Below are 16,196 nucleotides of genomic sequence, written 5' to 3'. Positions count from 1 at the left end.
CTAACTCATATAGTGTCTGTGTCTCCTCTAAACAGTTAACCTAACTCATATAGTGTCTGTATCCTCTCTAAACAGTTAACCTAACTCATATAGTGTCTGTATCTCCTCTAAAAAGTTAACCTAACTCATATAGTGTCTGTATCCTCTCTAAACAGTTAACCTAACTCATATATTGTCTGTATCCTCTCTAAACAGTTAACCTAACTCATATAGTGTCTGTATCTCCTCTAAACAGTTAACCTAACTCATATAGTGTCTGTATCTCCTCTAAACAGTTAAGTTAACCTAACTCATATAGTGTCTGTATCTCCTCTAAACAGTTAACCTAACTCATATAGTGTCTGTATCTCCTCTAAACAGTTAACCTAACTCATATAGTGTCTGTATCCTCTCTAAACAGTTAACCTAACTCATATAGTGTCTGTATCCTCTCTAAACAGTTAACCTAACTCATATAGTGTCTGTATCTCCTCTAAACAGTTAACCTAACTCATATAGTGTCTGTATCTCCTCTAAACAGTTAACCTAACTCATATAGTGTCTGTATCCTCTCTAAACAGTTAACCTAACTCATATAGTGTCTGTATCTCCTCTAAACAGTTAACCTAACTCATATAGTGTCTGTATCTCCTCTAAACAGTTAACCTAACTCATATAGTGTCTGTATCTCCTCTAAACAGTTAACCTAACTCATATAGTGTCTGTATCTCCTCTAAACAGTTAACCTAACTCATATAGTGTCTGTATCCTCTCTAAACAGTTAACCTAACTCATATAGTGTCTGTATCCTCTCTAAACAGTTAACCTAACTCATATAGTGTCTGTATCTCCTCTAAACAGTTAACCTAACTCATATAGTGTCTGTATCCTCTCTAAACAGTTAACCTAACTCATATAGTGTCTGTATCCTCTCTAAACAGTTAACCTAACTCATATAATCTCTGTATCTCCTCTAAACAGTTAACCTAACTCATATAGTGTCTGTATCTCCTCTAAACAGTTAACCTAACTCATATAGTGTCTGTATCCTCTCTAAACAGTTAACCTAACTCATATAGTGTCTGTATCCTAAACAGTTAACCTAACTCAAATAGTGTCCGTATCTCCTCTAAACAGTTAACCTAACTCATATAGTGTCTGTATCCTCTCTAAACAGTTAACCTAACTCATATAGTGTCTGTATCTTCTCTAAACAGTTAACCTAACTCACATAGTGTCTGTATCCTCTCTAAACAGTTAACCTAACTCATATAGTGTCTGTATCCTCTCTAAACAGTTAACCTAACTCATATAGTGTCTGTATCCTCTCTAAACAGTTAACCTAACTCATATAGTGTCTGTATCCTCTCTAAACAGTTAACCTAACTCATATAGTGTCTGTATCCTCTCTAAACAGTTAACCTAACTCATATAGTGTCTGTATCCTCTCTAAACAGTTAACCTAACTCATATAGTGTCTGTATCCTCTCTAAACAGTTAACCTAACTCATATAGTGTCTGTATCTCTTGTCCTCAGGGACATCAGGCGTATCGGTGTGTCTCTGATTGGCCACCAGAGGAGGATAGTGAGCAGCATTCAGAGTCTCCGTCTACAGTTCCTCACCGTCCAACACAACGGCTTCCACATCTAAACCAACCCCCAGAACGCTAGGACCGCACAGACAGACAGACAGGCCTGGGTGTGTTCATTCGGCACCGAACGGAAAAGAAAACAAACTGAAAACAGAGAGCGATTAGCTGAACTCGTTCAATAAGAAACGCTTGTTTCTAAAATTCTAGTTCTCTCGGTCGGACTGGTGAACTGTTACCCGTGGACTACAGTAGTTTTTACCAAGGAGGCTTCTGTCCCTGATCCAGAAGACTTGAGATGGAGGTAGTTTCAGCCCACGTCCTTTTCCCTTCATGTTGCACCGTTTAGGACAGACACGCGCAGTACCAAGCACATGGAGAGGCAAGTGCACTGATGGGTCTTCCTCCAATCAGGTGGACGGAGACGGACTGAAACAGGACTCTCCATTTAGGACAGACACGCGCAGTACGAAGCACATGGAGAGACAAGTGCACTGATGGGTCTTCCTCTAATCAGGTGGACGGAGACGGACTGAAACAGGACTCTCCATTTAGGACAGACACGCGCAGTACGAAGCACATGGAGAGACAGGTGCACTGATGGGTCTTCCTCCAATCAGGTGGACGGAGACGGACTGAAACAGGACTCTCCGTTTAGAGACCACTACTTTTGACAAAAAAATGGGATGATTAAATGTGTCTTATTTATTTCAGATGTTTTGTTTCCTTGTTCTTTTATCAAGCAGCAGATTCTGACCAATAGGAAGAGAAAGGACAATGTGGAGGAGATTCTGACCAATAGGAAAATAAAGGACAATGTGAAGGAGATTCTGACCAACTGGAAGAGAAAGGACAATGTGGAGGAAATTCTGACCAATAGGAAAATAAAGGACAATGTGAAGGAGATTCTGACCAACTGGAAGAGAAAGGACAATATGGAGGAGATTTTGACCAATAGGAAAATAAAGGACAATGTGGAGGAGATTCTGACCAATAGGAAGAGAAAGGACAATGTGGAGGAGATTCTGAACCAACTGGAAGAGAAAGGACAATGTGGAGGAGATTTTGGAGCAAAGAGAAGACAAATGAATGTCATCTGATTTTATAAATGTATAATCCATCATCAACCAGAATATGTGAAGTATTTGTGGAAAAGTCATGTTCTGTGAAAAAGCCTTGTTCAGTTTGATTAGACATCCTTGTTCAGTTTGAACGGACATCCTTGTTCAGTTTGAACGGACATCCTTGTTCAGTTTGATTAGACATCCTCGTTCAGTTTGATTAGACATCCTTGTTCAGTTTGATTAGACATCCTTGTTTAGTTTGGTTAGACATCCTTGTTCAGTTTGGTTAGACATCCTTGTTCAGTTTGATTAGACATCCTTGTTCAGTTTGATTAGACATCCTTGTTCAGTTTGATTAGACATCCTTGTTCAGTTTGATTAGACATCCTTGTTCAGTTTGATTAGACATCCTTGTTCAGTTTGATTAGACATCCTTGTTCAGTTTGATTAGACATCCTTGCTCAGTTTGATTAGACATCCTTGCTCAGATTGATTAGACATCCTTGTTTAGTTTGATTAGACATCCTTGTTCAGTTTGAACAGACATCCTTGTTCAGTTTGAACAGACATCCTTGTTCAGTTTGAACAGACATCTTTGTTTAGTTTTCATCCACAATCTTCGTCTTTACTCAGCAATATGCAGTGTCCTTAGCTGACTGACTGACAGTCTGTTTCTGCTATGTCGTGCTTCGTCACTCATGGCCTTGTTTGGCTTGACAAGGACAGAGTAGTCAAGGGCATCAACAGATCTGGGACCAGGCTACAGTTTCCTCACTTGTAGAACAAGGAGAAGAGTGCAACTCCACTCCACAACAAATCACGAACCGAAAACAACCTCAGACATGTACCATAAGAAATACTTTACTTTGACGGCAGTACAATCCATAGTGCTTGAGCATCTAGAGCATCTCCAGCCCTGTTCCTGGAGCGAGACCCTACTGTAGGTTTTAACTCCAACCCTGTTCCTGGAGAGATACCCTCCTGGAGGTTTTAACTCCAACCCTGTTCCTGGAGCGAGACCCTCCTGTAGGTTTTAACTCCAATCCTGTTCCTGGAGAGAGACCCTCCTGGAGGTTTTAACTCCAGCCCTGTTCCTGGAGCGAGACCCTCCTGTAGGTTTTAACTCCAGCCCTGTTCCTGGAGAGAGACCTTCCGGGAGGTTTTAACTCCAATCCTGTTCCTGGAGAGAAACCCTCCTGGAGGTTCCTGTAGAACCCTGAATATTCTATATTTCCTGTCCTGTTGTTCTGGGTACTAATGTAGGTTGATGTATTGTGGACCAAAGGGCCTTTGGAAAGCATGATGGAACCATGGTAGGAGATACAACACTCCTATATGCACCCTGACAGGATGAATACACAGATACAACACTCCTATATGCACCCTGACAGGATAAATACACAGATACAACACTCCTATATGCACCCTGACAGGATAAATACACAGATACAACACTCCTATATGCACCCTGACAGGATAAATACACAGATACAACACTCCTATATGCACCCTGACAGGATAAATACACAGATACAACACGCCTATATGCACCCTGACAGGATAAATACACAGATACAACACTCCTATATGCACCCTGACAGGATAAATACACAGATACAACACTCCTATATGCACCCTGACAGGATAAATACACAGATACAACACTCCTATATGCACCCTGACAGGATAAATACACAGATACAACACTCCTATATGCACCCTGACAGGATAAATACACAGATACAACACTCCTATATTCACCCTGACAGGATAAATAGACTCAGACAACACATCAATATTCACACTGACAGGATGAATAGACTCAGACAGATACAACACATCAATATTCACCCTGACAGGATGAATAGACTCAGACAACACATCAATATTCACCCTGACAGGATAAATAGACTCAGACAACACATCAATATTCACACTGACAGGATGAATAGACTCAGACTGATACAACACATCAATATTCACCCTGACAGGATGAATAGACTCAGACAACACATCAATATTCACCCTGACAGGATGAATAGACTCAGACAACACATCAATATTCACCCTGACAGGATGAATAGACTCAGACAGATACAACACATCAATATTCACCCTGACAGGATGAATAGACTCAGACAACACATCAATATTCACCCTGACAGGATAAATAGACTCAGACAGATACAACACATCAATATTCACCCTGACAGGATGAATAGACTCAGACAACACATCAATATTCACCCTGACAGGATAAATAGACTCAGACAGATACAACACATCAATATTCACCCTGACAGGATAAATAGACTCAGACAGATACAACACATCAATATTCACCCTGACAGGATAAATAGACTCAGACAGATACAACACATCAATATTCACCCTGACAGGATGAATAGACTCAGACAACACATCAATATTCACACTGACAGGATAAATAGACTCAGACAGATACAACACATCAATATTCACACTGACAGGATAAATAGACTCAGACAACACATCAATATTCACACTGACAGGATGAATAGACTCAGACAACACATCAATATTCACCCTGACAGGATGAATAGACTCAGACAACACATCAATATTCACCCTGACAGGATAAATAGACTCAGACAGATACAACACATCAATATTCACCCTGACAGGATGAATAGACTCAGACAGATACAACACATCAATATTCACCCTGACAGGATGAATAGACTCAGACAGATACAACACATCAATATTCACCCTGACAGGATAAATAGACTCAGACAACACATCAATATTCACCCTGACAGGATGAATAGACTCAGACAACACATCAATATTCACACTGACAGGATGAATAGACTCAGACAACACATCAATATTCACCCTGACAGGATGAATAGACTCAGACAACACATCAATATTCACCCTGACAGGATGAATAGACTCAGACAACACATCAATATTCACCCTGACAGGATAAATAGACTCAGACAACACATCAATATTCACCCTGACAGGATAAATAGACTCAGACAACACATCAATATTCACCCTGACAGGATGAATAGACTCAGACAACACATCAATATTCACCCTGACAGGATAAATAGACTCAGACAGATACAACACATCAATATTCACCCTGACAGGATGAATAGACTCAGACAACACATCAATATTCACCCTGACAGGATAAATAGACTCAGACAACACATCAATATTCACCCTGACAGGATAAATAGACTCAGACAACACATCAATATTCACCCTGACAGGATAAATAGACTCAGACAACACATCAATATTCACCCTGACAGGATAAATAGACTCAGACAGATACAACACATCAATATTCACACTGACAGGATAAATAGACTCAGACAACACATCAATATTCACCCTGACAGGATAAATAGACTCAGACAACACATCAATATTCACCCTGACAGGATGAATAGACTCAGACAACACATCAATATTCACCCTGACAGGATGAATAGACTCAGACAACACATCAATATTCACACTGACAGGATGAATAGACTCAGACTGATACAACACATCAATATTCACCCTGACAGGATGAATAGACTCAGACAGATACAACACATCAATATTCACCCTGACAGCATAAATAGACTCAGACAACACATCAATATTCACCCTGACAGGATAAATAGACTCAGACAACACATCAATATTCACCCTGACAGGATGAATAGACTCAGACAACACATCAATATTCACCCTGACAGGATGAATAGACTCAGACAACACATCAATATTCACACTGACAGGATGAATAGACTCAGACTGATACAACACATCAATATTCACCCTGACAGGATGAATAGACTCAGACAACACATCAATATTCACCCTGACAGGATAAATAGACTCAGACTGATGCAACACATCAATATTCACCCTGACAGGATAAATAGACTCAGACAACACATCAATATTCACCCTGACAGGATGAATAGACTCAGACAGATACAACACATCAATATTCACCCTAACAGGATAAATAGACTCAGACAACACATCAATATTCACCCTGACAGGATGAATAGACTCAGACAGATACAACACATCAATATTCACCCTGACAGGATAAATAGACTCAGACAACACATCAATATTCACCCTGACAGGATAAATAGACTCAGACAGATACAACACATCAATATTCACCCTGACAGGATAAATAGACTCAGACAGATACAACACATCAATATTCACACTGACAGGATGAATAGACTCAGACAACACATCAATATTCACCCTGAAAGGATAAATAGACTCAGACTGATACAACACATCAATATTCACCCTGACAGGATAAATAGACTCAGACTGATACAACACATCAATATTCACCCTAACAGGATAAATAGACTCAGACAGATACAACACATCAATATTCACACTGACAGGATGAATAGACTCAGACAGATACAACACATCAATATTCACCCTGACAGGATGAATAGACTCAGACAACACATCAATATTCACCCTGACAGGATAAATAGACTCAGACAGATACAACACATCAATATTCACCCTGACAGGATGAATAGACTCAGACAACACATCAATATTCACCCTGACAGGATGAATAGACTCAGACAACACATCAATATTCAACCTGACAGGATAAATAGACTCAGACAGATACAACACATCAATATTCACCCTGACAGGATGAATAGACTCAGACAACACATCAATATTCACACTGACAGGATAAATAGACTCAGACAACACATCAATATTCACACTGACAGGATGAATAGACTCAGACAGATACAACACATCAATATTCACCCTGACAGGATGAATAGACTCAGACAACACATCAATATTCACCCTGACAGGATAAATAGACTCAGACAGATACAACACATCAATATTCACCCTAACAGGATGAATAGACTCAGACAACACATCAATATTCACCCTGACAGGATGAATAGACTCAGACAACACATCAATATTCACCCTAACAGGATGAATAGACTCAGACAGATACAACACATCAATATTCACCCTGACAGGATAAATAGACTCAGACAGATACAACACATCAATATTCACCCTGACAGGATAAATAGACTCAGACAACACATCAATATTCACCCTGACAGGATAAATAGACTCAGACAGATACAACACATCAATATTCACCCTGACAGGATAAATAGACTCAGACAACACATCAATATTCACCCTGACAGGATGAATAGACTCAGACAACACATCAATATTCACCCTGACAGGATGAATAGACTCAGACAACACATCAATATTCACCCTGACAGGATGAATAGACTCAGACAACACATCAATATTCACCCTGACAGGATGAATAGACTCAGACAACACATCAATATTCACACTGACAGGATAAATAGACTCAGACAGATACAACACATCAATATTCACCCTGACAGGATGAATAGACTCAGACAACACATCAATATTCACCCTGACAGGATGAATAGACTCAGACAGATGCAACACATCAATATTCACCCTGACAGGATGAATAGACTCAGACAACACATCAATATTCACCCTGACAGGATGAATAGACTCAGACTGATACAACACATCAATATTCACACTGACAGGATAAATAGACTCAGACAGATACAACACATCAATATTCACCCTGACAGGATAAATAGACTCAGACAACACATCAATATTCACCCTGACAGGATGAATAGACTCAGACAGATACAACACATCAATATTCACCCTGACAGGATGAATAGACTCAGACAGATACAACACATCAATATTCACCCTGACAGGATAAATAGACTCAGACAGATACAACACATCAATATTCACCCTGACAGGATGAATAGACTCAGACAACACATCAATATTCACCCTGACAGGATGAATAGACTCAGACAACACATCAATATTCACCCTGACAGGATGAATAGACTCAGACAGATACAACACATCAATATTCACCCTGACAGGATAAATAGACTCAGACAGATACAACACATCAATATTCACCCTGACAGGATAAATAGACTCAGACAACACATCAATATTCACCCTGACAGGATGAATAGACTCAGACAACACATCAATATTCACCCTGACAGGATAAATAGACTCAGACAACACATCAATATTCACCCTGACAGGATAAATAGACTCAGACAACACATCAATATTCACCCTGACAGGATGAATAGACTCAGACAACACATCAATATTCACCCTGACAGGATGAATAGACTCAGACAACACATCAATATTCACCCTGACAGGATGAATAGACTCAGACAGATACAACACATCAATATTCACCCTGACAGGATGAATAGACTCAGACAACACATCAATATTCACCCTGACAGGATGAATAGACTCAGACAACACATCAATATTCACCCTGACAGGATAAATAGACTCAGACAACACATCAATATTCACCCTGACAGGATAAATAGACTCAGACAACACATCAATATTCACCCTGACAGGATAAATAGACTCAGACAGATACAACACATCAATATTCACCCTGACAGGATAAATAGACTCAGACAGATACAACACATCAATATTCACCCTGACAGGATGAATAGACTCAGACAACACATCAATATTCACCCTGACAGGATAAATAGACTCAGACAACACATCAATATTCACCCTGACAGGATAAATAGACTCAGACTGATACAACACATCAATATTCACACTGACAGGATAAATAGACTCAGACAACACATCAATATTCACCCTGACAGGATAAATAGACTCAGACAGATACAACACATCAATATTCACACTGACAGGATGAATAGACTCAGACAACACATCAATATTCACCCTGACAGGATGAATAGACTCAGACAACACATCAATATTCACCCTGACAGGATAAATAGACAGACAACACATCAATATTCACCCTGACAGGATGAATAGACTCAGACAACACATCAATATTCACCCTGACAGGATGAATAGACTCAGACAACACATCAATATTCACCCTGACAGGATGAATAGACTCAGACTGATACAACACATCAATATTCACCCTGACAGGATAAATAGACTCAGACAGATACAACACATCAATATTCACCCTGACAGGATAAATAGACTCAGACAACACATCAATATTCACACTGACAGGATGAATAGACTCAGACAACACATCAATATTCACCCTGACAGGATGAATAGACTCAGACAACACATCAATATTCACCCTGACAGGATAAATAGACTCAGACAGATACAACACATCAATATTCACACTGACAGGATAAATAGACTCAGACAGATACAACACATCAATATTCACCCTGACAGGATAAATAGACTCAGACAACACATCAATTTTCACACTGACAGGATGAATAGACTCAGACAACACATCAATATTCACCCTGACAGGATGAATAGACTCAGACAACACATCAATATTCACCCTGACAGGATAAATAGACTCAGACAGATACAACACATCAATATTCACACTGACAGGATAAATAGACTCAGACAACACATCAATATTCACCCTGACAGGATAAATAGACTCAGACAACACATCAATATTCACCCTGACAGGATAAATAGACTCAGACAACACATCAATATTCACCCTGACAGGATGAATAGACTCAGACAACACATCAATATTCACCCTGACAGGATGAATAGACTCAGACAACACATCAATATTCACACTGACAGGATGAATAGACTCAGACTGATACAACACATCAATATTCACCCTGACAGGATGAATAGACTCAGACAACACATCAATATTCACCCTGACAGGATAAATAGACTCAGACTGATGCAACACATCAATATTCACCCTGACAGGATAAATAGACTCAGACAACACATCAATATTCACCCTGACAGGATGAATAGACTCAGACAACACATCAATATTCACCCTGACAGGATAAATAGACTCAGACTGATGCAACACATCAATATTCACCCTGACAGGATAAATAGACTCAGACAACACATCAATATTCACCCTGACAGGATGAATAGACTCAGACAGATACAACACATCAATATTCACCCTGACAGGATAAATAGACTCAGACAGATACAACACATCAATATTCACACTGACAGGATGAATAGACTCAGACAGATACAACACATCAATATTCACCCTGACAGGATGAATAGACTCAGACAACACATCAATATTCACCCTGACAGGATAAATAGACTCAGACAACACATCAATATTCACCCTGACAGGATGAATAGACTCAGACAACACATCAATATTCACCCTGACAGGATAAATAGACTCAGACAACACATCAATATTCACCCTGACAGGATAAATAGACTCAGACAGATACAACACATCAATATTCACCCTGACAGGATGAATAGACTCAGACAACACATCAATATTCACCCTGACAGGATAAATAGACTCAGACAACACATCAATATTCACCCTGACAGGATAAATAGACTCAGACAACACATCAATATTCACCCTGACAGGATGAATAGACTCAGACAACACATCAATATTCACCCTGACAGGATAAATAGACTCAGACTGATACAACACATCAATATTCACCCTGACAGGATGAATAGACTCAGACTGATACAACACATCAATATTCACACTGACAGGATAAATAGACTCAGACAACACATCAATATTCACCCTGACAGGATAAATAGACTCAGACTGATACAACACATCAATATTCACCCTGACAGGATGAATAGACTCAGACAACACATCAATATTCACCCTGACAGGATGAATAGACTCAGACAACACATCAATATTCACCCTGACAGGATAAATAGACTCAGACAGATACAACACATCAATATTCACCCTGACAGGATAAATAGACTCAGACAACACATCAATATTCACCCTGACAGGATAAATAGACTCAGACAACACATCAATATTCACCCTGACAGGATAAATAGACTCAGACAGATACAACACATCAATATTCACCCTGACAGGATAAATAGACTCAGACAACACATCAATATTCACCCTGACAGGATGAATAGACTCAGACAGATACAACACATCAATATTCACCCTGACAGGATGAATAGACTCAGACAACACATCAATATTCACCCTGACAGGATAAATAGACTCAGACAACACATCAATATTCACCCTGACAGGATAAATAGACTCAGACAACACATCAATATTCACCCTGACAGGATGAATAGACTCAGACTGATACAACACATCAATATTCACCCTGACAGGATGAATAGACTCAGACAACACATCAATATTCACCCTGACAGGATGAATAGACTCAGACAGATACAACACATCAATATTCACCCTGACAGGATGAATAGACTCAGACAGATACAACACATCAATATTCACCCTGACAGGATGAATAGACTCAGACAACACATCAATATTCACCCTGACAGGATAAATAGACTCAGACAACACATCAATATTCACCCTGACAGGATGAATAGACTCAGACAACACATCAATATTCACCCTGACAGGATAAATAGACTCAGACAACACATCAATATTCACCCTGACAGGATAAATAGACTCAGACAGATACAACACATCAATATTCACCCTGACAGGATGAATAGACTCAGACAACACATCAATATTCACCCTGACAGGATAAATAGACTCAGACAACACATCAATATTCACCCTGACAGGATAAATAGACTCAGACAACACATCAATATTCACCCTGACAGGATGAATAGACTCAGACAACACATCAATATTCACCCTGACAGGATAAATAGACTCAGACTGATACAACACATCAATATTCACCCTGACAGGATGAATAGACTCAGACTGATACAACACATCAATATTCACACTGACAGGATAAATAGACTCAGACAACACATCAATATTCACCCTGACAGGATAAATAGACTCAGACTGATACAACACATCAATATTCACCCTGACAGGATGAATAGACTCAGACAACACATCAATATTCACCCTGACAGGATGAATAGACTCAGACAGATACAACACATCAATATTCACCCTGACAGGATAAATAGACTCAGACAACACATCAATATTCACCCTGACAGGATAAATAGACTCAGACAACACATCAATATTCACCCTGACAGGATAAATAGACTCAGACAGATACAACACATCAATATTCACCCTGACAGGATAAATAGACTCAGACAACACATCAATATTCACCCTGACAGGATGAATAGACTCAGACAGATACAACACATCAATATTCACCCTGACAGGATGAATAGACTCAGACAACACATCAATATTCACCCTGACAGGATAAATAGACTCAGACAACACATCAATATTCACCCTGACAGGATAAATAGACTCAGACAACACATCAATATTCACCCTGACAGGATGAATAGACTCAGACTGATACAACACATCAATATTCACCCTGACAGGATGAATAGACTCAGACAACACATCAATATTCACCCTGACAGGATGAATAGACTCAGACAGATACAACACATCAATATTCACCCTGACAGGATGAATAGACTCAGACAGATACAACACATCAATATTCACCCTGACAGGATGAATAGACTCAGACAACACATCAATATTCACCCTGACAGGATGAATAGACTCAGACAACACATCAATATTCACCCTGACAGGATAAATAGACTCAGACAGATACAACACATCAATATTCACACTGACAGGATAAATAGACTCAGACAACACATCAATATTCACCCTGACAGGATAAATAGACTCAGACAACACATCAATATTCACCCTGACAGGATAAATAGACTCAGACAACACATCAATATTCACCCTGACAGGATGAATAGACTCAGACAACACATCAATATTCACCCTGACAGGATAAATAGACTCAGACAGATACAACACATCAATATTCACACTGACAGGATAAATAGACTCAGACAACACATCAATATTCACCCTGACAGGATAAATAGACTCAGACAACACATCAATATTCACCCTGACAGGATAAATAGACTCAGACAGATACAACACATCAATATTCACCCTGACAGGATGAATAGACTCAGACAGATACAACACATCAATATTCACCCTGACAGGATGAATAGACTCAGACAGATACAACACATCAATATTCACCCTGACAGGATGAATAGACTCAGACTGATACAACACATCAATATTCACCCTGACAGGATGAATAGACTCAGACAACACATCAATATTCACCCTGACAGGATGAATAGACTCAGACAACACATCAATATTCACCCTGACAGGATGAATAGACTCAGACAACACATCAATATTCACCCTGACAGGATGAATAGACTCAGACAGATACAACACATCAATATTCACACTGACAGGATAAATAGACTCAGACAACACATCAATATTCACCCTGACAGGATAAATAGACTCAGACAACACATCAATATTCACCCTGACAGGATAAATAGACTCAGACAACACATCAATATTCACACTGACAGGATGAATAGACTCAGACAGATACAACACATCAATATTCACCCTGACAGGATGAATAGACTCAGACAACACATCAATATTCACCCTGACAGGATGAATAGACTCAGACAGATACAACACATCAATATTCACACTGACAGGATAAATAGACTCAGACAACACATCAATATTCACCCTGACAGGATAAATAGACTCAGACAACACATCAATATTCACCCTGACAGGATGAATAGACTCAGACAACACATCAATATTCACACTGACAGGATAAATAGACTCAGACAGATACAACACATCAATATTCACCCTGACAGGATGAATAGACTCAGACTGATACAACACATCAATATTCACCCTGACAGGATAAATAGACTCAGACAGATACAACACATCAATATTCACCCTGACAGGATGAATAGACTCAGACAACACATCAATATTCACCCTGACAGGATGAATAGACTCAGACAGATACAACACATCAATATTCACCCTGACAGGATGAATAGACTCAGACTGATACAACACATCAATATTCACCCTGACAGGATAAATAGACTCAGACAGATACAACACATCAATATTCACCCTGACAGGATGAATAGACTCAGACAACACATCAATATTCACCCTGACAGGATGAATAGACTCAGACAGATACAACACATCAATATTCACACTGACAGGATAAATAGACTCAGACAACACATCAATATTCACCCTGACAGGATAAATAGACTCAGACAACACATCAATATTCACCCTGACAGGATAAATAGACTCAGACAACACATCAATATTCACACTGACAGGATGAATAGACTCAGACAGATACAACACATCAATATTCACCCTGACAGGATAAATAGACTCAGACAACACATCAATATTCACACTGACAGGATGAATAGACTCAGACAGATACAACACATCAATATTCACCCTGACAGGATGAATAGACTTAGACAACACATCAATATTCACCCTGACAGGATGAATAGACTCAGACTGATACAACACATCAATATTCACCCTGACAGGATGAATAGACTCAGACAACACATCAATATTCACCCTGACAGGATGAATAGACTCAGACAGATACAACACATCAATATTCACCCTGACAGGATGAATAGACTCAGACAGATACAACACATCAATATTCACCCTGACAGGATGAATAGACTCAGACAACACATCAATATTCACCCTGACAGGATGAATAGACTCAGACAACACATCAATATTCACCCTGACAGGATGAATAGACTCAGACAGATACAACACATCAATATTCACCCTGACAGGATAAATAGACTCAGACAGATACAACACATCAATATTCACACTGACAGGATAAATAGACTCAGACAGATACAACACATCAATATTCACCCTGACAGGATGAATAGACTCAGACAACACATCAATATTCACCCTGACAGGATGAATAGACTCAGACAACACATCAATATTCACCCTGACAGGATGAATAGACTCAGACAACACATCAATATTCACCCTGACAGGATGAATAGACTCAGACAGATACAACACATCAATATTCACACTGACAGGATGAATAGACTCAGACAGATACAACACATCAATATTCACCCTGACAGGATGAATAGACTCAGACAACACATCAATATTCACCCTGACAGGATGAATAGACTCAGACAACACATCAATATTCACCCTGACAGGATGAATAGACTCAGACAACACATCAATATTCACCCTGACAGGATGAATAGACTCAGACAACACATCAATATTCACCCTGACAGGATGAATAGACTCAGACAGATACAACACATCAATATTCACCCTGACAGGATAAATAGACTCAGACAGATACAACACATCAATATTCACCCTGACAGGATAAATAGACTCAGACAACACATCAATATTCACACTGACAGGATGAATAGACTCAGACAACACATCAATATTCACCCTGACAGGATGAATAGACTCAGACAACACATCAATATTCACCC

General features: G+C 39.3%; 1 protein-coding gene across 1 annotated transcript in view; it reads left to right on the top strand.

Annotated features, from left to right (window-relative positions):
• Nucleotides 1-2,696, top strand: part of LOC110512129 (ephrin type-A receptor 6-like) — a 37,637-nt gene extending 34,941 nt beyond the window's left edge. Inside the window, exon 13 of the mRNA XM_090209462.1 lies at nt 1,517-2,696. Coding sequence (XP_090065588.1) covers nt 1,517-1,631 — 115 coding nt within the window. The 3' untranslated portion in view covers nt 1,632-2,696. The remainder of the gene's footprint in view (nt 1-1,516) is intronic.
• Nucleotides 2,697-16,196: the final 13,500 nt, after the last annotated feature.

Source organism: Oncorhynchus mykiss, chromosome 18 (assembly GCF_057628025.1).
Source record: "Oncorhynchus mykiss isolate SJ-2025 chromosome 18, ASM5762802v1, whole genome shotgun sequence".
NCBI lineage: Eukaryota > Metazoa > Chordata > Actinopteri > Salmoniformes > Salmonidae > Oncorhynchus > Oncorhynchus mykiss.
The sequence above is the reverse complement of the archived record's forward strand: the minus strand, read 5'-3'. Positions and strand labels throughout refer to the sequence as shown.